At 32.6% G+C, this 24,029-nt stretch overlaps 4 protein-coding genes and 1 pseudogene across 6 annotated transcripts; 2 read left to right on the top strand and 3 right to left on the bottom strand.

Annotated features, from left to right (window-relative positions):
* Nucleotides 1–1,803: 1,803 nt before the first annotated feature.
* LOC137819666 (putative fucosyltransferase 10) lies at nucleotides 1,804–4,113 on the bottom strand. Of its 2 annotated transcripts, none has more exons than XM_068623568.1 (3): nucleotides 3,701–4,113; nucleotides 3,548–3,631; nucleotides 1,804–3,284 (listed from the first exon to the last, which is right to left on the bottom strand). In XM_068623568.1, exons 1-3 carry the CDS (start codon nucleotides 3,933–3,935, stop codon nucleotides 1,816–1,818), a joined length of 1,788 nt encoding a protein of 595 aa, XP_068479669.1. In that variant the 5' UTR covers nucleotides 3,936–4,113; the 3' UTR covers nucleotides 1,804–1,815. The 2 variants fall into 2 exon arrangements, with proteins under 2 accessions (XP_068479669.1, XP_068479670.1); XM_068623569.1 differs by having other exon boundaries at nucleotides 3,548–3,625.
* Nucleotides 4,114–4,942: 829 nt separating this feature from the next.
* LOC137819572 (probable fucosyltransferase 7) lies at nucleotides 4,943–7,896 on the bottom strand. The gene is made up of 2 exons (XM_068623456.1): nucleotides 7,653–7,896; nucleotides 4,943–6,563 (listed from the first exon to the last, which is right to left on the bottom strand). The coding sequence occupies exons 1-2, from the start codon at nucleotides 7,879–7,881 to the stop codon at nucleotides 5,101–5,103; spliced, it is 1,692 nt and encodes a 563-aa protein (XP_068479557.1). The 5' UTR covers nucleotides 7,882–7,896; the 3' UTR covers nucleotides 4,943–5,100.
* Nucleotides 7,897–10,296: 2,400 nt separating this feature from the next.
* On the top strand, nucleotides 10,297–13,830 carry LOC137819455 (probable fucosyltransferase 7; annotated as a pseudogene).
* Nucleotides 13,831–14,894: 1,064 nt separating this feature from the next.
* On the top strand, nucleotides 14,895–18,968 carry LOC137818358 (putative cyclic nucleotide-gated ion channel 7). 2 transcript variants are annotated; one of them, XM_068621730.1, is made up of 8 exons: nucleotides 14,895–14,997; nucleotides 15,393–15,502; nucleotides 15,732–16,320; nucleotides 16,446–16,658; nucleotides 16,784–17,094; nucleotides 17,273–17,384; nucleotides 17,513–17,749; nucleotides 17,845–18,960. In XM_068621730.1, exons 2-8 carry the CDS (start codon nucleotides 15,444–15,446, stop codon nucleotides 18,577–18,579), a joined length of 2,256 nt encoding a protein of 751 aa, XP_068477831.1. In that variant the 5' UTR covers nucleotides 14,895–14,997; nucleotides 15,393–15,443; the 3' UTR covers nucleotides 18,580–18,960. The 2 variants fall into 2 exon arrangements, with proteins under 2 accessions (XP_068477831.1, XP_068477830.1); XM_068621729.1 differs by lacking the exon at nucleotides 14,895–14,997 and adding an exon at nucleotides 15,107–15,314 and having other exon boundaries at nucleotides 17,845–18,968.
* LOC137818360 (protein LPA3) lies at nucleotides 18,946–22,847 on the bottom strand. The gene is made up of 12 exons (XM_068621732.1): nucleotides 22,508–22,847; nucleotides 22,320–22,350; nucleotides 21,862–21,954; nucleotides 21,703–21,765; nucleotides 21,470–21,581; nucleotides 21,190–21,275; nucleotides 20,738–20,796; nucleotides 20,526–20,628; nucleotides 20,379–20,439; nucleotides 19,941–20,023; nucleotides 19,752–19,832; nucleotides 18,946–19,213 (listed from the first exon to the last, which is right to left on the bottom strand). Exons 1-12 carry the CDS (start codon nucleotides 22,783–22,785, stop codon nucleotides 19,154–19,156), a joined length of 1,110 nt encoding a protein of 369 aa, XP_068477833.1. The 5' UTR covers nucleotides 22,786–22,847; the 3' UTR covers nucleotides 18,946–19,153.
* Nucleotides 22,848–24,029: the final 1,182 nt, after the last annotated feature.

The following is a 24,029-nucleotide window of genomic DNA, read 5'->3' as shown; positions in this document are numbered from 1 at the left end:
CCCATCACCGTCGCTTCAGTGCTTGATCGCAGTGAAATATCTAGTATTGCAAGGATCACTGCCAGAAAAAAAAAAGCAAATCAGAATCAGGCCAAAATCCCCTTTGTTTATGTGGTTTCATTCCATCTTCAAACACAGTGATCACTAGTATAAGGTTCCATCTTCTCAAGGCACACTCCCTTTTATATAAACATAAACTAAAATTATTCATCAAATTCAAATGAAGAAACTCAAGAAAGCCAACTCAATTTCATCCTCACATTGAATATCCTAAATAATTTCTATCTGCACAATACATAAACGATGCAAAGAGCAAGACTGTTATTAGATTTGACTTTTCTATTTGTACAAATTTAAACTATTCGGGCGAGAAAATCAGAGTTCAGCGTGAAACAGAGTGTTTTGACTTCATAATTTACTCTATTCCCAAAATAACTAGATTCAGAGAAAACTGGAAACACAAAAACATGGTTATGATGAATTACCAGCTACTGCCAACAAATTAATGAATCGCACACACACAAATTATCTATTGCTCTCAAAATTTTGAACTAAGATCCCGAAAATCATGAACAGACAAAGAAATCAACAATTTCCTTTACAGAGATAACAGAAAGAGGGAATGAAAAATGGCGTACCGAGGGGTGAAAGGTTGTTGATCTTGATCTGATTTCGCGAGAAACCGAAACGAAACAAAAATTGTTAATGGCTACGAAGAATAACAGAGAAAATATGAGTTCAGTGGCTCAGTTCCCTCCTTCGGAATTCAGATTCTCTTCATTCAGCACCATCCTTTACAACAGACAAGGTTTAGCTTTTGTAGGTTACTTTTACGCAAACGATGGACCACTAGAAAGTTGCCACCTGTCTGTCTGTCATATAGAATATCAACGACGCAACATTGTTAAAACCATTATTATTAAACTATAGATTATAATCCTTCATTCAGTTGGGCTTCACTAGTTGGGTCTCATATTTGGGCCTTCTCGCTTGTAAGTAGGTTTGAGTTTTCAAACAAAAAAATTACGCTGTTTCTCTAATGTACACCCAACATAAAATTTAAATGGCTTCTTCTTCCTGCACCCCTACGTTTTTCTTCTTGCACCCCCATAATTTTCTAAATTCCGAAACTGGCCTTGACCTTTTATTTGAAAAAGGGCACAGTAGTTACCGGAAATTGGGATCTGAGAGTGATCTACTGATTCATCAATCCGAAACTGAATCATTTTTTTTTGGATGAGGGGACGTTCCAGAAGCAAATTTTGCATATATTATTGATTTTCGGATTGCGGAATCCAAAAGCCTAATTTTATTATGGATTGGTGGATCTGGAATGCTTTTTTTTTAATTATGGATTTCTAAATCCAGAATTCATATTTCTGTTACAGATTTGTGGATCCGGAATGCTTTTTTTGAATGATGGATTTTTAATGTGAAATGCATATTTTGAATTATGGATTGGTAGATCCGAAATTTTACCAAAAATGTCAATCCAAAAATTTTCTGAATTCCATATTCCATAACGCAAAAAAATAAATACAATTAAGTACATTCTAGGATTTTAAAAAAATAATACACTAGGTATTGCATTCTGCACCCAATAAAATTTGAAATTCCAAATATACTCTTCTAAAAATAAATTTAATTATATTTTATTTAGTTTCCTAGCATTTTTATAATTAGTTTTAGAATATTTACAAATATTTTCACCTTCTTAATTGATATTACTATTTTTAGTTTATTATTTTCTGTTGGAAAAGAGATAAAATGGAGTTAATTTGAAATAATCAAACAAAAGTCTTGAAAAACATGGTTCTATATAGAATTGTTAACCATCTTTACACCAAACCTAAAATCCTTGCACTCCCTCAAATAAGGGAAAGAAGAAACAAAGTCTTTCATAGGATTTCCATTGCAATAATGCTTGGGAGGAACATGATAACAAGGCTCCGATGAGAAATCTTTTTCACAGGATGGAAAACCAGTCTCGTTGTTTATCAGCCTGTAAAGAAGCCATGGCTTCAAATTTCCTAATCCTTGAGCAACATAGCCAAAAGTAGAGAGAGATGTTGTCACCAACTTGTCAGATAAACTCAGTAAATACATGTCAATCCATGCTTTCATATTATGCTTGTTGTCATAAGACTTTTGATGCTCTTCGTGGCTTGATTGATAAACTTGTATCACTTCTCCACTAACTGTATGTTTCTTCAGATACATGGCACGCAAATTTTCTCCATACTCTCCATGCAAAGATGCCACAAGAACTACCTTTACTCTTTGATTTTTTCTAGCAGAAGAGGCTAAAGTTTGCAAATCAACTTCTGGCAGTATCTTATGCTTTAACATGCAGCTTAAGACAAGATCCATAATTGATTTCTGTGGAGTGGTATTGGGACTAAACACTCTTATCTGTAATCCTATCAGTTCATTTCCTTTGGCCAAGTGTTGCTGATAGTAACTGCTGATTAGTTCCCATGCCTCATTTGAAGGGTGGAAGAGGTAGCGACCCAAATGGTGAAAGACTATGTCTTTCTCTGGGAACATTTTAGTAATCTCCAAATTGAAAAATGGGTTCATGAATAGAGAAGGGACAAAGTATTGATCAGACTGCAAAATCAACAGAGGAATGTTCTGAAGAACATGTTGATTATGATCACAATGAAAAAATTTCTCTGGGTCAGTGCGAGTGTGTTGTAGATTAATAAACAGAACTGATGGTAACTCTGCTGTTGAATTGGTAGCCTTATCCTTCTCTAGCAAGATCTGATATGTCTGCACATGCTTTTCATTCCAGAAAGGAGAATTCTGAGGCAATTCCCAAGTTGAATTGAGAAATGGCTCGCAAAATAAGCCATGCTTGTCTTTCCCAAATTCTACTAGTAGCACTCTATCAGTGAGGAGAGCATAGAGAAATGTTGCAACCAAGTCAATCATTTGGTTACCCAAACCATTAGCAGGTGTCCAAATCAGGTACTTACACATTGTAGCAACACCTTTGTTCTTGGAGTGTTGGATCTTTGTCATGCTTTTGTGGTAAGATCTGCTATTGGGTCCACACCTTCTATGAATTTCTTCATACCTACGTAGTTTAGATATCAGATACTGAGAAGGTTTGTGAGGAGAAGCTTTGCGGTAAAAGTGTGACTGCATCCTACTTATGCATGATGCTTCATCAAAACCAGAGGTTAATAGTCCACTCAGTAGTTTCTCGTTGTCATCAAGATTAGCAATATGTGAATTTGAATCATTTGTTGAACTTCTCAATGAAGCGGTTCTTGAGCCTGAAATTTAACTCAGAATATCATAGATTTGTTAGCAAGAACATGAAGAAATGCCATATCCACAACCTAGAGATTCTATTCATAGTAAAAAACTAAAACAAACACATAAAAATAAAACTAATGATCTTTTTAAAACGTTTCTGTTACAATGAAATAGTAAAAAAAGGGTGGGAGAAACAAATTTTTAATGACTGAAAAATGAGAATAAAGGGAAAAGAATGGAATAAATCACTCTTTGGAAGCAAAATAGCATCATCACTCACCACCATGTGCTGCTGTGATATTCTTAGTTCTTCCTTTATGACTCTGAGATCTTTCTTGCAGTTCCTTAACTCCACCACCTAGTTCTTATGAAACAAATAAGGCAAATGGAAGTTGAATGGGAAGAGTAAGAAAAACTCATGCATGTTACTTACTGCTGCTGACACTGTTACTATCCCCTTCTCTTCCCAAGTTGTCATGTGTTACGTTTTGGAGAGTTGTAACATTCTGAGTTGTTCCTCTATGTTCCTTGCCTTCTGAAAACCCCTCGAAAAGTCCGAAGCTAGAGTTTCGATACACTAAGTTAACCGTAACAAACACAGGGAAAGCTATGAAAAACATAACAAAGAACATCCTCAGACTCGTGGAATTCGGTTTCATCTGGTTCATTGCAGCTTCAACCACCTAACATGTAATGGAACTAACGAAACCCTTCAAAACTTTGAAAAAGACCTGCAATTAATTAGGCTCTTAGAATATGGTTCATGATTTAGGACCACTTATAGATTTAGCATTTCTGATGTTTATTCTTATGAAGCTGGCATTGATTGCTTTCCTTAGATGTTTATTCTTGTGCATTTCTTACCACCACGCTTCAGAATAAATCTTCCTCTAAAAGTCCACAATCTCGTTCCCCAATCAAAGTTTGACATGTGCTCTAATGGTATTTACATTGATTTTATATGGAATTTTCTTTCTCACTTCAAGTTATAGAGTTAAATAGCTTCATCTTAGTTGTTTAACTCAATAATATTAGAACCTATATGATGATAATGAAGGATTATCATGAGAAAGTGTGTTTATTTATGAAAAAAAAGACATAAATATCTCTTTTTTTGTGTGTGAAAGTATGTGTTATTTCTAGAAAGATGTAAAGAAGAAAAAAAAATCTTTTATAAAAAACATGTATTTTTTAAAGAAAAATATAAAGGTAAAATATTATGGTTTTGCTCTTTATTTAAAAAAGCATGTTTTTTTAATCACAAAATAATGTATAGTCGTTTGAATTATATATCATGGACTTCTTACAAAAACATAAGATGAACTATAAATAAATGAAATTTTACATTCAGTCATCACTTTGTTGTTATATTTGGTTAATTTGACAATTTTAGGGTCTGTCATCACTTGAATTTTCATGTCCTGTTTTCATTTTTTTTCCACTTTTAATTTCCGATTTAGCAAAATATCACCCCATAAAAAAATTATTTAGATTCTAAAAGTTGAAAATAAAAAAAAATTCATATAAAAAATAGTTAAATTAGTTTCTAAATTTTCATTAATAATTTTTATTATTAACGTTTTTAATTAAAATTATGTACGTATTTAAGTTATACACAAATATTTAATATTTATAAAGACAGATTTAAAACAAAATGATATTTAATACATGTAAATACAGAATGATTTAATACATGTCAGTATATATATATTTTTTCTCATATTCAATAAAAAATTAAATACATATCAATATTCAGAATTAAAGTTGGGCATTTAGAAATAAATTCATTTTGAATAAATAAACATAATTGATGTGTTCTGAACTTAATCTCAGTCACAGTTTTGTTCTGTCATCAACCAGCTTCACACCAAAACTAAAATCCTTGCATTCCTTCAAACTTGGAAAAGAAGAAGCAAAATCTTTCAATGGCTTTCCTTCACAGTAATGTTTGGGAGGATCATGATAGCAAGGTTCCATTGAGAAATCTTGTTCACAGGCTGGGAAATGGGTCTCATTCCTCACTATCCTGTAAAGAAGCCATGGCTTTAGATTTCCCAAACCTTGAGCAACATAGCCAAAAGTGGAGAGAGAGGTAGTGACCAACACATCAGATAAACTCAGCAGATACATCTCCATCCAAGCTTTTAAATTATGCTTACCATCATTAAAAATTTGCTTTCTTTCATGACTTGGCTGATAAACTTCTATGGATTCCCCACTACCCTTTGGTTTCTTTTGATACATCCTCCTTAAACTGTCTCCATACTCTTCATACAAAGATGCCACAAGAACTGCTTTTACACTTCCATTTTTTCCAACAGAGGAAGTTGAAGTTTGCAAATCCACTTTTGGTAGTATCTTATGATTCAATGTGCAGCTCAAAACCAAGTCCATAATTGCCTGTTGTGGAGTGGAAACAGCATTGAATACTCTTATCTGCAAGCCTATCAGTTCATCTGCTTTGGCCAAGTGTGCTTGATAGTAATTGGTGATCAGTTCCCATGCCTCATTTGAAGGGTGAAAAAGGTAGCGACCCAGATGGTGAAAAACCGTGTCTTTCTCTGGGAACATTTTGTTTATCTCTAAGTTGAAAAGTGGGTTCATGAATAGAGAAGGAACAAAGTATTGATCAGACCTCAAGATCAGCAGAGGAGTCTTACGGATAAGATTTTGAAGATGGTCACAGTGAAATTTTTCCTTATGGCTGCTGTCGGAGTGGGAGTGTTGCAGATTGATAAACAGAACTGATTTTGAATTGCTGGCATTATCCTTCTCGATCTGATACGTTTGAATATAAATTTCTTTCCAGAAAGGAGAGTTGTGAGGTAATATCCAAGTTGAATTGAGAAAGGGCTCACAGAACAGTGCAAGCTTGTCTTTCCCAAATTTGAGAAGCAGAACTCGATCAGTGAGAATGGCATAAAGAAAAGTTGCAGCAATGCTAATGATTTGGTTTCCCAAGCCATTAACAGGTGTCCAAATGAGGTAGTTACACGTTGTAGCAGTGGCATTATTGTCCTTGGAGAGTTGAATCTTTCTCATGTTTCTGTGATAAGTTCTTGTGTTAGGTCCACAGCTTGCATGAATTTGTTCGTAGTTACGTAGTTTAGATATCAAATATGGAGAAGGTCTGTGAGGTGAAACTTTGCGGTACAAGTGAGAGTGCACCCTGCTTATGCAAGATGCTTCATCAAATCCCAGTGTTAAAAGTCCACCAAGTACTTCGTCTCTGTTATCCATATCATCACGTGAAAATGATTCATTTCTTAAACTTTTCAAAGAACCATTTTTCAAACCTGCGAATAGAACATCACAGATTATGTTTGCATGGTATTGTTAGAATTGTTATGTTACAATTTGAGGAAATTGTATATTAAAATCAGATGGTAATAAACATATAAGTGATTGTAAATTGTGTAAAGAGTCTTCAATGACTCATAAATGCACAAATCAATTTTTAGATGACTAATAGCCTACACCGCTGATCCCATGAATATGAAAATACGCTAAAATTTTTAAAATATATTATATATTGACATAAATTTATATATTATAAAATTATGAATTATATAAATTAATTTATTTTTATAATTATAATAAAAATTTATATAATAAGTTTGTGTTTTTAAAAAATTAATGTGTTTATCATTTTTAAAATTGTGTTAGAATCATGCTATATTTATCAAAAATTCAACAAATATTTTTTGAATTAAATATTTCAGTGATACATATCCTACGAGTGTCGGTGTCTAATACATATATCCAATATAAACACGTCATTTAAGAGAAGTGTCTTAACCTCATAGTTAATAGTTGATAATTTAACTCTTTAACTAATTATAATAATTGGGACTGCTAGTAAATTTGATGAGATAATGATATTTAAAATAATAAATAATTAATTAACTTAGTTTTAAAGATTGTAACCATTAATTAAATTTGTCATTGAAATTTAGAAATATAATATATTTAGAAATTACAAATCATGAATAGATTATTTCTATTAATTGCTACTATATTTGATTGGAGTTATTACACTGCTTTTAAGAGGATTTCAAGACTCAGAAAATTAATTAGTTTTTTTTCTTTAATTATAATTTTGAAAAGTAAATATATAAGTATTTATCTTTATTTTAAATTAATTATTATAAATTAATAAATTATACCATTAATTATTTCTTTATAACAAAATCACAATCTACAGTCTACTTAATTTTTCCTAGTACAAACAAAACATTCTCAGAGACAAACAAATCTGGTAAGAATTCAAATTCAAACATTAAAATATCATTTTATTAGAATGTGAAGTGAATATATTTTAATATTCACGGTGTTAAGATATCACCAAACTATAAACTATATCCAAACAAGTAAGAGTCACCTACCACCACCGACACGTCTTAAGTTGTCGAACTGAGAACAAATGGTTGTAACGTTCTGATCTGATTTTGCTGTTTCCCTGGCTTGGGAAAAGACCTTAAAAACATCGAAACTTGATTTTGGGTTGATTGAGAAAAGTATGACAGCAACAGGAATTGATATGAAAAGTAGAAGAAAGAATGAAAATCTCTTGGAAGTGATAATGTCGTGGGGTTTGGGTTGAAAGATGTCCATGTTTGTTTAGGTGCTAAAGTTGGGAAGAAAACGATGGAAAAAAGAAAGAGTTTGATATGATATTAAAAAGAAGAAACATAGGATTCGTGTAAGCATTACAAAAAAAAAACGCCACCTTCATCCACGTGGAAACACTTTCTGATACAAAGCGGTGGTTCAGCTTCGGCATGCGGCATGTATTTGGTTCATACCTTTCGGAATTACTTTTTTTTCCATGTTTTTTTTGAGAATACCCTAAAGTTCCGACAAGAAGGTTAAATGATTTTTTATTATCTTCAATGAAGTAATGAGTTCCCAATAGAGAGAGCACACATTACTTCTAACAATATTATTTGTTGGATCGTTTTGGGTCAATTGAGTATTCTTAAATTAAGGTGTAGTGATTGTTGGATCGTTGGTGTGAGTTTTTTGGATTTTTTTTTTGCATTCTAATAAATGTCTTTTTGCACCCATTATTTTTTAAGAAAACTGTTTTACTCCTTTTAAAAATGATTTTTGGATTGTTGTTTTCATAATATTTTCGAAACATTTTTTCTGAAACATATTTTTTGGAACATATTTTATGAATTTTTGGATTTACCAAATCATAAATAAAAAAATGTGTTTTGAAAATGATATTTTGGAATGATTTTTTTTTTCTTTTGGATTTCTTCTCCTTGAACACCCTTTGCTTATGGAAACCCTATTCCGGAATCATCAAAAACTATGAAGGGTAATTTCAGTATTTCGAAGAATATAGGGGTGCAGGAAGAAACACCCGAGTTTTTTAATGAGGGGTGTAGGGTTTCTTTTGTGGTTAGTGTAACATGGCTTGGCTGGAGGAAGGTTCTCACTAATGAGAATTGTTATTTTTAAGGTTGTATTTGGGGTGGATGCGATAGGTGTTAGTTGCAGGCAACATTTTGCGGTGTTGCAACGGCTGAGGTGTCGACTTTTATCCTGGTCTTCTTTTTTTCCATCTTTCAGTATTGTTTTTAGTCATAAAACTCTATTCCACATATCTGCCAATTATCATGATCTACACTCATTCTCTCCTAATTGAGAGTAAAAATGAGATATTTTTCATAAATCTCAAAGATTGGAAATAAATCATTCGACTATACTAATGGACTTGGTCCATGACCTCAAAATTCTTCAGCCTCTGACATAAGTCAATGAAGCTAAAAAGATATTTAAATATCAATAACCTTTCATCATATTAGAGAGATCGACCCATGACCTCAACCCCAACTTCTAACATAAGCTAATGAGACTAAAAAGCTCTTCAAAGATTGACAACCTTTCATCATATTAAAAAGATCGACCCATAATCGATATGTTTATCTTTTTTAAATGATAGGTTGATACTATATCATAATAAATAATTTCATTTTCTACTCTATTAAAATAACTTTATTTCTTTTCTTTTTATAAGTAATAAGAGATAAAGAAGAAACAAAAGTAGTTATATTGTATTTATACATTAAATTCTATAAATACTATAACCTATGAGATCTAACTCTCATGCACACTTGTATATATATAATATTGTACAAAAGTCAAAAACATAAACATCAAAATTAATGTCTTTTCATCCATTTCACTCTGTTAAGCATACTCTATTAATCTTTTGTCATATATCTATATATATGAATCAAGCTAGACAGATTATAGGTTTTCTTCTCGTATATATAGTAAAATAATAATTAATATAATAATATCTAAACGATTAATTTTGTTTCAATTCAATTTAAATACGATAAAAATGTAAAATCATAAAAAACCAGATGAATCTATTTTTTTTGAATTTTAATTGATTGTTATTGAGTTATGCAAAAAAACCTTGGTCTCTATTAGGGTTTCCCTTCTTATCGTTTTCTATCTCTTTCTTTATTTTAAAATATGTTTGATTAAGGAAAAAAATGAGTGGTGATCTTCTACTTCCACGTGCCTGTGATTTCACTGCTTCCACCATTGGTTGCTGAAATATAACTACATTAATGAATTATGATAATATAATAAGATGAATATATGAATAAAAAATGAAATATCAATATTTATAGTTAAAAAAATATATATAAAAATTCAGCGTGACCAATCCGTCACGCATTCGTATTGATTCAGAAAATAATATTTTGCATATTTTTCACATGGGTTTGAAAATGTGGCTGTCTTTTAAGAATGCTTACACAGAATCCAATGTTTCTTCACTTCATCTTCCTTTTTCATTGGATAATGATACATCTATAATTCATATTTTTTATAACACGTGAAGATATTTTTCCACCCTCTCCACTTTACACCCACATAAAATATTAATATTTATAATAAAAATATTAAAAAAAAATTATTATTAAAATGTAAAATATTAAAATAATTTTCAAATTAAAAAAAGTTAAAATATTAATATTTATTAAGGGATAGGGTGACATTATTGTACTTTTTCATATCATATGAACTCTTTGTTTTTCCTTCATTTTCTTGGCAACTTTAGCAGCTCAACAGATCATGGAAATCTTTGAAGCCAAACCCCAGAACACGAGGATCAGTTCCAACAGATTTTCAACACTCTTTCTTGTACTTTTCATATCATTTCCTGTTGCAGTCATAGTTTTTTCAATGTATCCAAACTCAACTTTGGCTGTTTTTGAGGGGTTTTCCAAAGCCAGGGAAGCAGAAAAACCAGATCAGAACGCCACAACCATTGTTTCTCAGTTGGGAGAAAGTGTCCACAACATATCAGAAGACAACATAAGACGTGTCGGTGGTAGGTAACAATGTCTTCAACTCTTACTTATTTGCATATAACGTTTTCGTTTTTCCCATTCTTTATTTTCATTCCTCATTCTCCGTTTCTGATGTGATATCAGAAGAACTGAGCCTGTCACATTAGTGTAATAATCCTTCGGTTTATTTCATATTAACTACTTTTTATGCTTAATTAACTTTGTTTATGCATTTATATGTGTCCCTAATTGTGTCTTTCTCACAAAATATTTTCATTTCCACGTTATATTTTCACCGTGACTAAAGATTAGAGTCTTTCGTAGTATATAAATGAGTGCAAACCTCATTTCATTGAACCGATTTTTTGAGGTTGAGTTAGACTTAAAAACTCTCGATTTAGGTTTCATGAAAAATCTTGAATTACAGTAAAGAAAAAAACCAAAATTGACTCTTTTGTAATGGACTAGGCAAAGTTAAGGTTTTGGCAGGTAAGTCTGAAAATGGTACGGCTGCAGAAGGCAGAGCTGCAACACCATGTGTGTGCAGCATATGTATTGATGATAGAAGAGTGATATATCACAATCTACTTTATTATAATATAAAAAAATTAAAAAAAATATTTTTGTTATTTTATATAGAAATTAAAATTTTAAAAAAAGATAGAATTGTATATTGAAGAAAGTTATGAATGTATCACCTATGCATGAGTTTTCTAACTATACTTTGTTGATGACCTAGGTGGTGGAGTTAAGGAGCTGCAAGGAAGATATAAAGAACATAGAGCTAATGAAGGAAGAACTATGAATATCACAGCAAAAGATGGTGGTGCGTTATTTCACCTTATTTTTCCTAACATGCTAATAAATTAATATATTAATAATTTTTATTTTATTTTTTAATTAAAAATATTATTATATGGAGTTGTGAAATATATGTTTTTCACGTGGTGTCATTAAAAAGTTTTCCTTAAATTAATTATTAAAATTATAAATGTTAAAATCATATATATATATATATAAATATAAATATAAATAAGTGGCTACAACTTAACACACTTTAATGATAAACTGTCAGTAACTATCACATTATAGCATATGAGAATAATGATAGCTCTTTTTAACAACAAAGATTAACCGATTAGTATTAGAAAAAATTCACACTCATACTCCATCCACATCTCAATAAATATTAATATTTTAATTATTTATAATTTTTTTAATTTTAAAAATTATTTTAACATTTTACATTTTATTTATACTTTTATTAAATAATATTTTATCTTGGATGTAAAGTGGATTAGAATATCAAAATATCATCATCTTACTTATTTTGTTTGCTCGAGAATGTTTTGTTTATACTAGAGAAAATAAGTAATTGTAGATGATACGAGATATAATTTATTAATTTATACAATTAACCTTCTCATGAAAGAATTATGAAGGAATTAATTGTAGATGAAAGAATTAATTTAAAATAAAAATAAATATATTAAGATCGAAACATATATTCATATGTTTATTACCATCTGATTTTTATATACAATTTCCTCAAATTGTAACACAACAATTCATACAATACCATGCAAAGATAATCTGTGATGTTCTATTCGCAGGTTTGAAAAACGGTTCTTTGAAAAGTTTAAGAAATGAATCATTTCCACGTGATGATGTGGATAACAGAGACGAAGTACTTGGTGGACTTTTAACATTGGGATTTGATGAATCATCTTGCATAAGCAGGGTGCAATCTCACTTGTACCGCAAAGTTTCACCTCACAAACCTTCTTCATATTTGATATCTAAACTACGTAACTACGAACAAATTCATGCAAGCTGTGGACCTAACACAAGAACTTATCACAGAAACATGAGAAAGATTCAACTCTCCAAGGACAATAATGCCACTGCTACAACGTGTAACTACCTCATTTGGACACCTGTTAATGGCTTGGGAAACCAAATCATTAGCATTGCTGCAACTTTTCTTTATGCCATTCTCACTGATCGAGTTCTGCTTCTCAAATTTGGGAAAGACAAGCTTGCACTGTTCTGTGAGCCCTTTCTCAATTCAACTTGGATATTACCTCACAACTCTCCTTTCTGGAAAGAAATTTATATTCAAACGTATCAGATCGAGAAGGATAATGCCAGCAATTCAAAATCAGTTCTGTTTATCAATCTGCAACACTCCCACTCCGACAGCAGCCATAAGGAAAAATTTCACTGTGACCATCTTCAAAATCTTATCCGTAAGACTCCTCTGCTGATCTTGAGGTCTGATCAATACTTTGTTCCTTCTCTATTCATGAACCCACTTTTCAACTTAGAGATTAACAAAATGTTCCCAGAGAAAGACACGGTCTTTCACCATCTGGGTCGCTACCTTTTTCACCCTTCAAATGAGGCATGGGAACTGATCAGCAGTTACTATCAAGCACACTTGGCCAAAGCAGATGAACTGATAGGCTTGCAGATAAGAGTATTCAATGCTGTTTCCACTCCACAACAGGCAATTATGGACTTAGTTTTGAGCTGCATATTGAATCATAAGATACTACCAAAAGTGGATTTGCAAACTTCAACTTCCTCCGTTGGAAAAAATGGAAGTGTAAAAGCAGTTCTTGTGGCATCTTTGTATGAAGAGTATGGAGACAATTTAAGGAGGATGTATCAAAAGAAACCAAACTAGTTTATCAGCCAAGTCATGAAAGAAAGCAAATGTTTAACGATGATAAGCATAATTTAAAAGCTTGGATGGAGATGTATCTGCTGAGTTTATCTGATGTGTTGGTGACTACCTCTCTCTCCACTTTTGGCTATGTTGCTCAAGGTTTGGGAAATCTAAAGCCATGGCTTCTTTACAAGCTAGTGAGTAATGAGACTCATTTCCCAGCCTGTGAACAAGATTTCTCAGTGGAACCTTGTTATCATCATCCTCCCAAGCATTACTGTGATGGAAAGCCATTGAAGGATTTTGCTTCTTTTTCAAGTTTGAAGGAATGCAAGGATTTTAGTTTTGGTGTGAAGCTGGTTGATGATAGAACATAGTTGTAGTTCTCTCCTTTTTGTCTTTCATTTTTTCTGTGAATCTTCAAGTTCGTAGCAAAAGAATTCAAATTCCTGTTTATGAATTGCTCCCATGTCAAATAGTTTGAGTACAAAACTGTGACTGAGATTAACTTCAGAACACATAAATTATGTTTATTTATTCAGAATGAATTCATTTCAATATGTCCAACTTTAATTCTGAATATTGATATGTATTTAATTTTTTTATTGAATATGAGAAAAAAATACACTGACATGTATTGAATCATTTTGTATTTACACGTATTAAATCATTTTGTTTTAAAACTATCTTTATAAATAAACTGAATATGAAAATTGTTTCAACCAAAAAGGAAGTCAACTGTAGTCATATTCAGTTAAAGAAATCATATTCACTTATTCTATTTATTATTTTATTATATACTACTTGTCGCAATTGTAGTAATAAACTTTTTAAAATAAAAAGGATATAAATTATAAGAATGCAAAGTAGTAACTAAATTTTTGCTTATTTGGAAATATTACCCAACTTTTTATTACGTTTAGGAGTTAATTATTACATGTAAAAAATATATTACGTCATACCTCTTTTATTATAAGTGCACGAAACATATTTTACGCGAATAAAAAATAATACTGAATCTAACAACTTTTTACACTAAACATTAATCAATATAAAATTATTTTTTATACTGAATAAATTATATATTAATTTAAACACTAAAAAATTATTATATTTAATGTGGTTTCTATTATTAATAAAATATTATAAAATACTTTATATATCAAAATTTTAACTACTAATATTTTATATTTTAAATTAGTTTCTAAAAGACTAATAGAGATTAATTTAGAATATAAATAGTTAGTAACTAAAAGCTTTATAGTTAATAGTTAAATAACAATTTAAAAATTATTTTATAAATTTTTATTAATAATAAAAACTATTTTAAATATTAATAATTTTTTAGTTTATAAAATTGTGTCTAATTTAATTAATATAATGATCGATTATTTTAGCCTTTAAAATTAATTTATATTTAATAATTTTATTGTGATATCTGAATGATTAGATGAAGTTTTTATTGTAAATTCACTTGGAAAGAGACTTAAACAGAGAAAAAAATAGTTGGAGTCCCTTTTTTTTTAGACACAGAAATTAGAAATAGTAGCATTATTTGATTTGATAATTTTGTTTTACCAAAAAAAGCTGCATGAGTGGTAACCCATTTAACTTCAACCGTCTTAACGGTCAAAGGTTCCACCAATCCCTTTTTTCCCTCTAATTTCATCTCTTCCCATTCCTCCACACACCCCAATATACCTTAACATTGTACAATCAAACCCTTCAAACATTATCAAAGTAAGTTCATACCCACATTTTTCTGTTCATTCTTTTTTGTGATCCAATTTTCCATCTTTCATGAATTGGAAAAAAAAGTAGTTATATTCCAATTTTCTCTTTAAATCATGGAAAACTGTTCATATTATCATGTCTTTGTCCATCTAGATCTGGGAATGGAATTGTTGAAAAACATCATTCTTAGAATTGTGGATTGACGTGGTTTATGAAAACATAGAATGTGGCATGTTTGATCATTAGTTTCCTTCCCGCGTTTTTATCAATGTTTTCAAAGCATTATCTTCCTTTGGATTTCATAGTTTAGAGTTATATTACATGTACAAAACAAAATTTCTGACATATCTGTGATTATCTGCATCGTATGTGGTTAAACATTGAACTTTCTCTTATTTCAGGAAACTGCTGGATAGATTTGGTATTCCTGGCGGTTATGTAATTTCTTCAAAATGTTTGACTCTGGTTACAAGTCACAGTATATTGGAGGCCAGAAGGAGAAGTTCGTAAGGTATATATATATATAATACAAAAGCACATTTATTTTACTGTTCTGTTTGTGTTTGAATGTAGAATGTAGAATGTTGAATACGATTATGTCAGAGTTCAAATTGTATTGTTCTGTGAATTTGGTTATTATATGAATTTCATTTTGATTAATAATGATTGTGTAGTGTGAATCCAAAGAGTGAGTTGTTAACGTAAGTGTCTCTGAATCTGACGTACAGTGGATGATGTAGGTTGGATGATCTGGATTCGAATTTGTCGATGCCAGCAAGCTCAAGTGGGATGAAAAGATTAAGATTCAGTTTAGATTCTCTGCCACTTCCTGGTCGAGGAAGAAAAAAAGCATCGAAATCGTTTAGGCAAGGAGTGAAGAAGGGTTCGGATGGACTAAAAACATTTGGAAGATCACTGAAGACAGGGGTGACAACATGGGCAGTGTTCCCTGAAGACCTTAAAGTTTCAGAGAAAAAAGTATTTGACCCTCAAGACAAGACCCTTCTGTACTGGAACAAGTTTTTTGAGATTCTATGCATTTTTTCTGTGGCTTGTGATCCCTTCTTCTTTTATCTTCCTTATTTCAACCACAAATCATTTTGCCTCGCCATAGATAATGAGCTAGCAAGCTTTGCTGTCACAATGAGAACAATATGCGATGCCATTTATCTCATCCGCATAAGTTTTCAGTTCCGAACTGCTTACATTGCTCCTTCATCTCGGGTATTTGGACGAGGTGAACTTGTCATAGATCCTACAAAGATAGCCAAGAGATATTTACGACGTTACTTCATCGTTGACTTCATTTCTGTGCTCCCTATACCACAGGTTTGAGAAAGAACCTTGCATTACTGAATATTAACAAACAGAATGATGTAAATTATGAATGAAGTTGTTATATTTGGAAATTTTTTGTGCATGAGGTTCAGTTATTGTCTGCATGTTTGGTGCAGATTGTAGTGTGGAAATATCTTTACAGATCAGGACGTGTAGAGGTATTGGAAACAAAAACGTTACTGTTGAGAATTGTGATCCTGCAATATTTTCCAAGGTTTATACGTTTTCTACCTTTAGCTTCAGAAGTTAAAAAGACAGCTGGTGTTTTTTCTGAGAACGCATTGCTCGGGGCCATGTACTATTTGATCTGGTATATGCTTGCTAGTCATGTAAGTGCATGTTATAAAACAATCCTTCTTTCCTAGTTCACAGGCTAATCAATTTATTTTTGAAGAAAATTTATTAATTTATGAAGTAGAAAGTTCATTCTTCTGACAACTCTCCAATGTCACAGATAACTGGCTCTTGCTGGTACTTACTAGCCATTGAACGTAATGACACCTGCTGGAAGAATGCTTGTAAAGAAGTAGAAAGGTGCAATACACATTTCTTGTACTGTGCGAATTCGAACAAGCATATGCCAGGGTATGATAGTTGGAGAAATGTCAGCGAAGGTGTTCTGAAAAGTCGTTGCTATGTGGAGGATGGTTCCTCAGAATTTAGCTATGGAATCTTCTCTCAAGCTATAGAGTCTGATATTGTTGCTTCCATAGAAGTTTTTCCTAAATTCTGCTACTGTTTATGGTGGGGCCTTCAAAACTTGAGGTATAGAATCTCAACAATTGCAGTTGTTAATACATACGTTTGATAAGTTGGTGAAGAATCATATTCTTATTTTTTAATTTATGCCTACACCTAGCACTGTGCATTTGAATAACATGAAATTGCTATAGTTTCCAAATTTTCCAAGCCTAAAAAGCACCTTCTGTTTTGCGTTCCACAGTACACTTGGTCAGGGGCTTCTAACCAGTACATACCCTGGAGAGGTTATGTTTTCCATAGTAATAGCTATTATGGGGCTTATCCTTTTTGCTCTTCTGATTGGAAACATGCAGGTAAACAAAAAGTTTGCACTATAGGTATTTATATGTCAATGAAGATTATCGATGTCTTAAATTAATAAAAGACTTAGAGTCAGTTACTACCAGGATTCTAATCTTTCTGCTATCATGCAACTGGACAGACGTACCTTCAATCAATGTCAGTTCGTCTTGAGGAAATGAGGATCAAAAGACGTGACTCTGAGCAATGGATGCATCATCGTTTACTTCCTCCAGAGCTAAGGGAAAGAGTGAGACGCTATGACCAATACAAGTGGCTGAACACCCGTGGAGTAGATGAAGAGAGCTTAGTTCAGAGTCTTCCAAAAGATCTCAGGAGAGATATCAAACGGCATCTTTGTTTGAATTTAGTCAGAAGGGTGAGTGAGTACTGAGTATAATAGCTGTGCTTTGAGATATAAGTCTTCGTGTGCTGATAAGTCTTGTGAATATGACGCCGTGTATTTTCATTCAGGTTCCTCTCTTTGCCAACATGGATGAACGTTTGCTTGATGCTATATGTGAGCGATTGAAGCCTAGTTTATATACAGAGGGAACTTACATAGTGAGGGAAGGGGACCCAGTTAATGAGATGCACTTCATCATACGTGGGCGTCTAGAGAGTGTCACCACAGATGGTGGAAGAAGTGGGTTTTTCAACAGAGGTCTTCTGAAGGAAGCTGACTTCTGTGGAGAAGAGCTACTAACGTGGGCATTGGACCCCAAATCTGCAGCTAACTTGCCATCATCAACAAGGACGGTGAAGGCTATGAATGAGGTGGAGGCATTTGCTTTGGAAGCAGAGGAGTTGAAGTTTGTTGCTTCCCAGTTTAGGCACATCCACAGTAGACAGGTTCAGCACACCTTCCGTTTCTATTCACAGCAGTGGAGAACATGGGCTGCTATCTACATTCAAGCTGCATGGAGGCGGCATTGCAGGAGGAAGATAGCAGAACAGCGGAGGAGGGAGGAAGAAGAATTATATGACTCTGATTATGACAACAGTGATGATTCTGCAAGAGCCTTGGTAAAGCGTCCTGAACCTGCTGCTTTTTCCTCATCTACCCTTGGACTTGGTACAACCGTCTATGCATCTCGCTTTGCAGCAAATGCACTTCGTGGTCACAGGCTTCGTGGTTCAAGTTCCAAGGACATGATCAAACTCCAAAAGCCCCCAGAACCTGACTTCAGTGATTTTGGTGAACACTGATCCTCCTTCACCTGACTTGCAAGATATGCATTCATCAGCTGATATCACTGACGGTGTTAGCTTATATGGTTTGACAAATTTTGATTTGGGTAACCTAGAACATGAGTCTAGGTTTGTTTAATTTCTACTGGTGTTTTTTAGCTATAATCTAATTGCACGCCATTTTGCACACGTCTGCAGGCTTGCTAGTATCAGCTGTCGTGTTATGTCTATTAATATCAAAATATTTACCTATGAGCATACGCAAAATATGCTTTCTATTAACAGTGTACAAAAAGTTTAAATGATTATACTGTGCGTGGAGTATTACTTCTCACAATCATTAATCATATTTAGTATTTTCAAGCAGCTTAAGACTCAATAAAATACGTCAATAAGACTCATGTCCATTTTTCTTGTCTCCTATACCAAGCAAGTCAAATTATCTGTGTACTTGTGATGAAGCGTTCCGATCAAACACTAAGGATTACTGATGAAAAATAAATATTGGGCTGTTCCATCTTCCTTGAATATATGAGTACATCCATTGCCCACTATATGCCGACACACACAATCTCTGCTAACACTGCACTACTCAAGTCCGCCATGCAGAAGATACTTCTGAATCAAAATTTTCTTCCCACCACGTGCTTGCCTGCAGTATCACAGAAAGCAGGCAATAGATTATTATTTATAACTGAACTAGAGACAGGCCAAATAAGATATAATATCTAATAATAACCCACTGTAGCAGGGAAGTGAGTCAACTCAATGCTCAAACAAAACATAATGGGAATATGCTCGATCATTTGTATAAATATTTGAAAAAGGTGATTACATATGCATGTCAGAATAATAAAATGAAAAATAACACTACATAAAACCCACAAGAAGTTATCTAGTGCGTCTACCATTAGATTTTATTGAGAATGCAAATCTACTTTACACTTCAATCATTGGTATATTAACAAATAAAAGAAGACGGATAGAATATAATCTGACAGCACATGGAAACCTGTGCTGCCTCAGCTTTGTGAACAGACTGTAAAGAATTGTATTTTGGATCTTAATGTACGACATAAACATTATAAAGGATTCAGTGTATCATGAATATGCAAATTTTACCCGGGACTAAAAGAACAGAAATAAACAAGACAGAAGCATGCATATAAGGAACAGAAACTGATTAACACCTTGTAGCCTCTTCGAAGAAATTCTAGAGAGCTCCCCTCTTCTTCTTGAAGTCCCAAGACCCTTAGCAACTCCTCTTTTGCCTATATCAGTCAATGGATTAACATGAAAACTATTTACAACTAATAAGAAAACGAGGCTAATTATTTCCAATTAATAAGTAAATGATGTTAGGATTATTTTGAAATTACCTCGCCAAGGCTGAACCGGTCAGCACTTTCTGCTATGCAAGCATAAGAACCATCTGCTTGTTTAAGCATCACCTGCCAAGGACCTGAACAGTTTATGAAGGAACAAATTAGTGCATCATCCATATCAACAAATAAAAGTGTGGTAGTCATACAAAAAGAAACAAATTGTCCCTAGCAACAAAGAGAAGCAAGTAATCACAATAAAAAAATAAAAATATAAAATTAATGTTGTCACTTATTAGTCTATCATATTTCTTCCACGTATTTCTCAGTAATGCATTACATATTTATTTTAGTTTTCTTTAACCTCAATATTTATTTTATATAATGTGATTGCGTTAATAGATTGAAAAAAAAAATGATCTGAACTTGCATAAGTTGGGTGTGTGGGTGTTTGTGCATGCATATACATATACCCATACATATACATAGTTGCACCTGGGTACTGGCGGAACACGGCTCCAGAATAATTGACAATATAAGGCGCTATTGCAACTGTCTTGAAAACAAAAAGAGGAAACAGTCAATGTTTATTATTTGATAAAAAGATCAATATACGGAGACAATTCAATAAAGAAGTGGTACCTTAGAATAATCACGGATTCGGATGTAGAAAACTGGAGTGAATTGAGAAAGGAAGCGGTAGTGCAAATCTTTTGCAGGAAAGCCTGGAAGGCCTAAATCAGCACTGTAAATTCAATAATTATTCTCTGTCAAGCATAAGTATACAAAATAGTTAAGAAATTAGGCATGCATGAAAACTTATCAGAAAAAAACTCAAGGAGTACAACATATACCGTAGTGTGTCTAGTTCAAGATTAAATAAAAGTGTTGGTGTTGATGTAGCAATTTTTTCCTGTAAAACCCAAGTAGCAAAATTAGAAGATATCCATCAAAATAAAGCAGCTAATAAAAGTGTGCAGAATAAATTCTTTTTAAATTGCAGAACCTAGATCAAGTTTCAACATCTAAGATGATGCTACTGGAAGGGATATAATTAGAAGTTAAACTAGGTATGTTGCAAAATATTATGTATTGACCGAAAATCAGATGAAGGAACTCAAATCAACGAACAATTATTGCATAATATTGATCACCGATGAACAAAAACTAAATATTTCTCACTAAACACGCCAAGACTAAGCAAAATAGCAAATGCAGATAAGAGTGAAATTTAATCAGCACATTGAATAATTGAAAAGGAAAAAAGAGAGTTTCAGTAAACCATCTAACGGCAGAAACACCATACCACATACTTCTCTATATATCCAAGTTCACGAGTACTACAGTTAAGGAATATGTAGATTGATGGAGGTTCACTAGATTGCCAACGACCTGCGTTTAAGAAAGAAAATGGTCAAAACATTATTATGTTATCATGATCATGATTTAGAAAGCAATACTGCCCCACCAATAAATGTCCCAAGAATAATTTGATAAATTGTTACCCCTAAGTTTATCTTACATGGTAACTAGGAAAACGCCATTACTTAGAAAGCTATGACTATGCCATTTCCCCAAGAACTAACCTTCATTTTCATCTTCGAAGTCAAAATCAAGGGTGTTCCTGACAGATCTGAAAAATGAAGTCATAGGTCCAGCTGGGACATCATCTAAGGAACCTATGGTAATGCCATCAATCTGGAAGAAAAATATGGTGTGATCTTTTGCTGGCATGATTTTAGAAAAATGTTGAGTGGAATGTGAATTGGGTCACTAGACAGATGGGAAAGAAATTCATAATGAGTTATTTTTTCATTACGGAATCTAGAGCTGTTTTGAACAATTCAGAGGCTCGGCGCTTTTCTGGTTTATCGGGGAATACCTACAAAGAGGAACAAATGTAGTTACATTTTTTAAAACAGAGTAAAATATATCTGTGGATTTCTTTTGAAGGGAAGAAAAGAATGTATTTTCTTACTATGCAAGCTCTGGTTTCCTTTTTTTCCTGGAGCTTTCTCACAACAGCCAAGGCAAGTTGAATGTTGGCATCAATGAAATCATCTGAAGATCCCTTGAAATATTTAGGAATTTAAGAAAATTATGTGCAATTTAATCAGATAAGAGTGTAACACAAAGATCAAGTAACTATCATGAATTAGAACGTTTCTTTTCTTGAAGCATGCAATCATTGTTAGCCTGGCATATAGTCAGGGAACTATTTAGTAAAACTTAAGATCTAATTGGGGGTGTTTGGAAAAGCTTCCATGGAAGGAACTTATTAACTTCTTTAAACAATCTCATCAAAATCATTGAAACACATGTAGTCTTATTGAGTAAGTCTATCAACCACAAGGTTCTTATAATGCCTAGACTAGATGATACAATGAAAGGCGCAAAAGTGGCAATGATTTAGTGAAAGACTGCAAAGAATGGTACCTTATAGGAAGATATGTTGCTGGGCAAAGGCCTGCATACAAAAAAGCCCAGATGAAAAATCAGGAAAACACAACCAAAACCTAGTTGTTGCCTATTTGGATTGACTCAAAACCAGGAAAACATGTAATTCATACATCACACAAAAGGAAAATGAATGAATCATAATGAAAGTGGGAGAGAATGTTTACGGGAAATCGATTTCGAGGCGAATTTTTCCGTCTTGAAGAGCGAAAGCAAGGGAATTGGCAGCATCAGTGACGAGAACTTGGTAGGATTTGGGTTTGTAAATGGAAACACCGGCCTTAGGATCGGAGGGTGCACCTTCTCTTCCAAGTCGAAGGCTATGGATTTTTGCAGTGAAGCTTCGTGGAAGGGTTTGAGGCAAAGGAGAAGAGGAAAAAGAGAATTGACATTGGCGAAGGAAAGTGAGGTTGTGAGAGAGAGATGAAGTCATTGAAATCGCCATTCTTTCTTACTCTCTGCTCTCTGCTCTCTACTCTCACTCCCACCAACTAACTAACAGGATAGGATTCTTGATGACGTGTCCCTTTTATAATCTTATTCTCTTCATCACATACATTTTACTCAAATATCCCTCCAAATCCCTAAAATTATTTTCAACAAATAATACATTTGTATAAAAACACAAAAAATAATAAAAATTAAGAATCTAATTCTACAAATATAAAGTGTTGTGGTCTATGTAGTACAATACATGGACACTTATACGACACGGATATGAAGATACGTATAATCTCTAAAATGTAGGACACGGGACACTATCTATATATTATATAATTATGAATTATATAAATTGACAATCAAGATTTATGTGCACAAATATGTTTCAGATTATTTTTTGGACCAGAAAGATGTTTTTCATGACTGTTTCAAAAAGATTTGTTTTTTATTTTATAATCATAATAAAAATTTATGCAATAAGTTTGAGTTTTTAGAAAATTAATATATTTTTTCTTTTTAAAATTGTGTTAGAACCGTACTAAAATTTTCAAAAATCCAACAAATACTTTTTGAATTAGACACTTCATGGATACGTGTCCTACAAGTGTTATACGAGTGTCGGTGTCCGATACGAGTATCTGACACAGACACGCCATTTTAGAGAAGTGTCTGAGTTGCATAGGTTGTGGTGCTTGTGATTAGACAATGCAGGCTCTCACTATTGGTCAACATTTGATCTGAAAAATACAAATTGGGTTGGTTCGTCCTCCATAAGTGTTGCGATCCACAACTGTCATAAGAAAAAAAAATATTTTTTATTATAATATTATTTTGGTGTCTTATTAATTTTTTTCTGCATCTCATTAATTTTGGAATTTAAATTTCATAATATAAAGTCGATAAATGAAAATTTAGAAGAAAAAAAATTATTTCAAAAAAATCTTTCCCAAACAACTATTTTATCTTTCAGAATCTGAAACAACTATTTTGATTTCTTGATTGACGATATGCAGAAAAAAATTTGATGGGATACTAAAAAAAATCTTTTTTATTAATACTAGCGGAACACAGGCACTGATGTGCTGTGTATCCGATTTTTTATTTCTTTAGTATTTTTTTTATTTTTCAAAAACAATTTGTCTTAATAACATTAAAATGAGAAGTTAAAGAGTAGTGGAGAGAGAAAGTGAGAAGTAGGATATGTGGGTTATGTGCAATGGATAATCATAAAATCGGTTTCTTAAATCA

The sequence above is a fragment of the Phaseolus vulgaris genome, chromosome 10, assembly GCF_000499845.2.
Source record: "Phaseolus vulgaris cultivar G19833 chromosome 10, P. vulgaris v2.0, whole genome shotgun sequence".
NCBI classification, from domain to species: Eukaryota; Viridiplantae; Streptophyta; class Magnoliopsida; order Fabales; family Fabaceae; genus Phaseolus; species Phaseolus vulgaris.
Note: the sequence above shows the minus strand (reverse complement) of the source record. Positions and strands in the feature narration are given on the sequence as shown.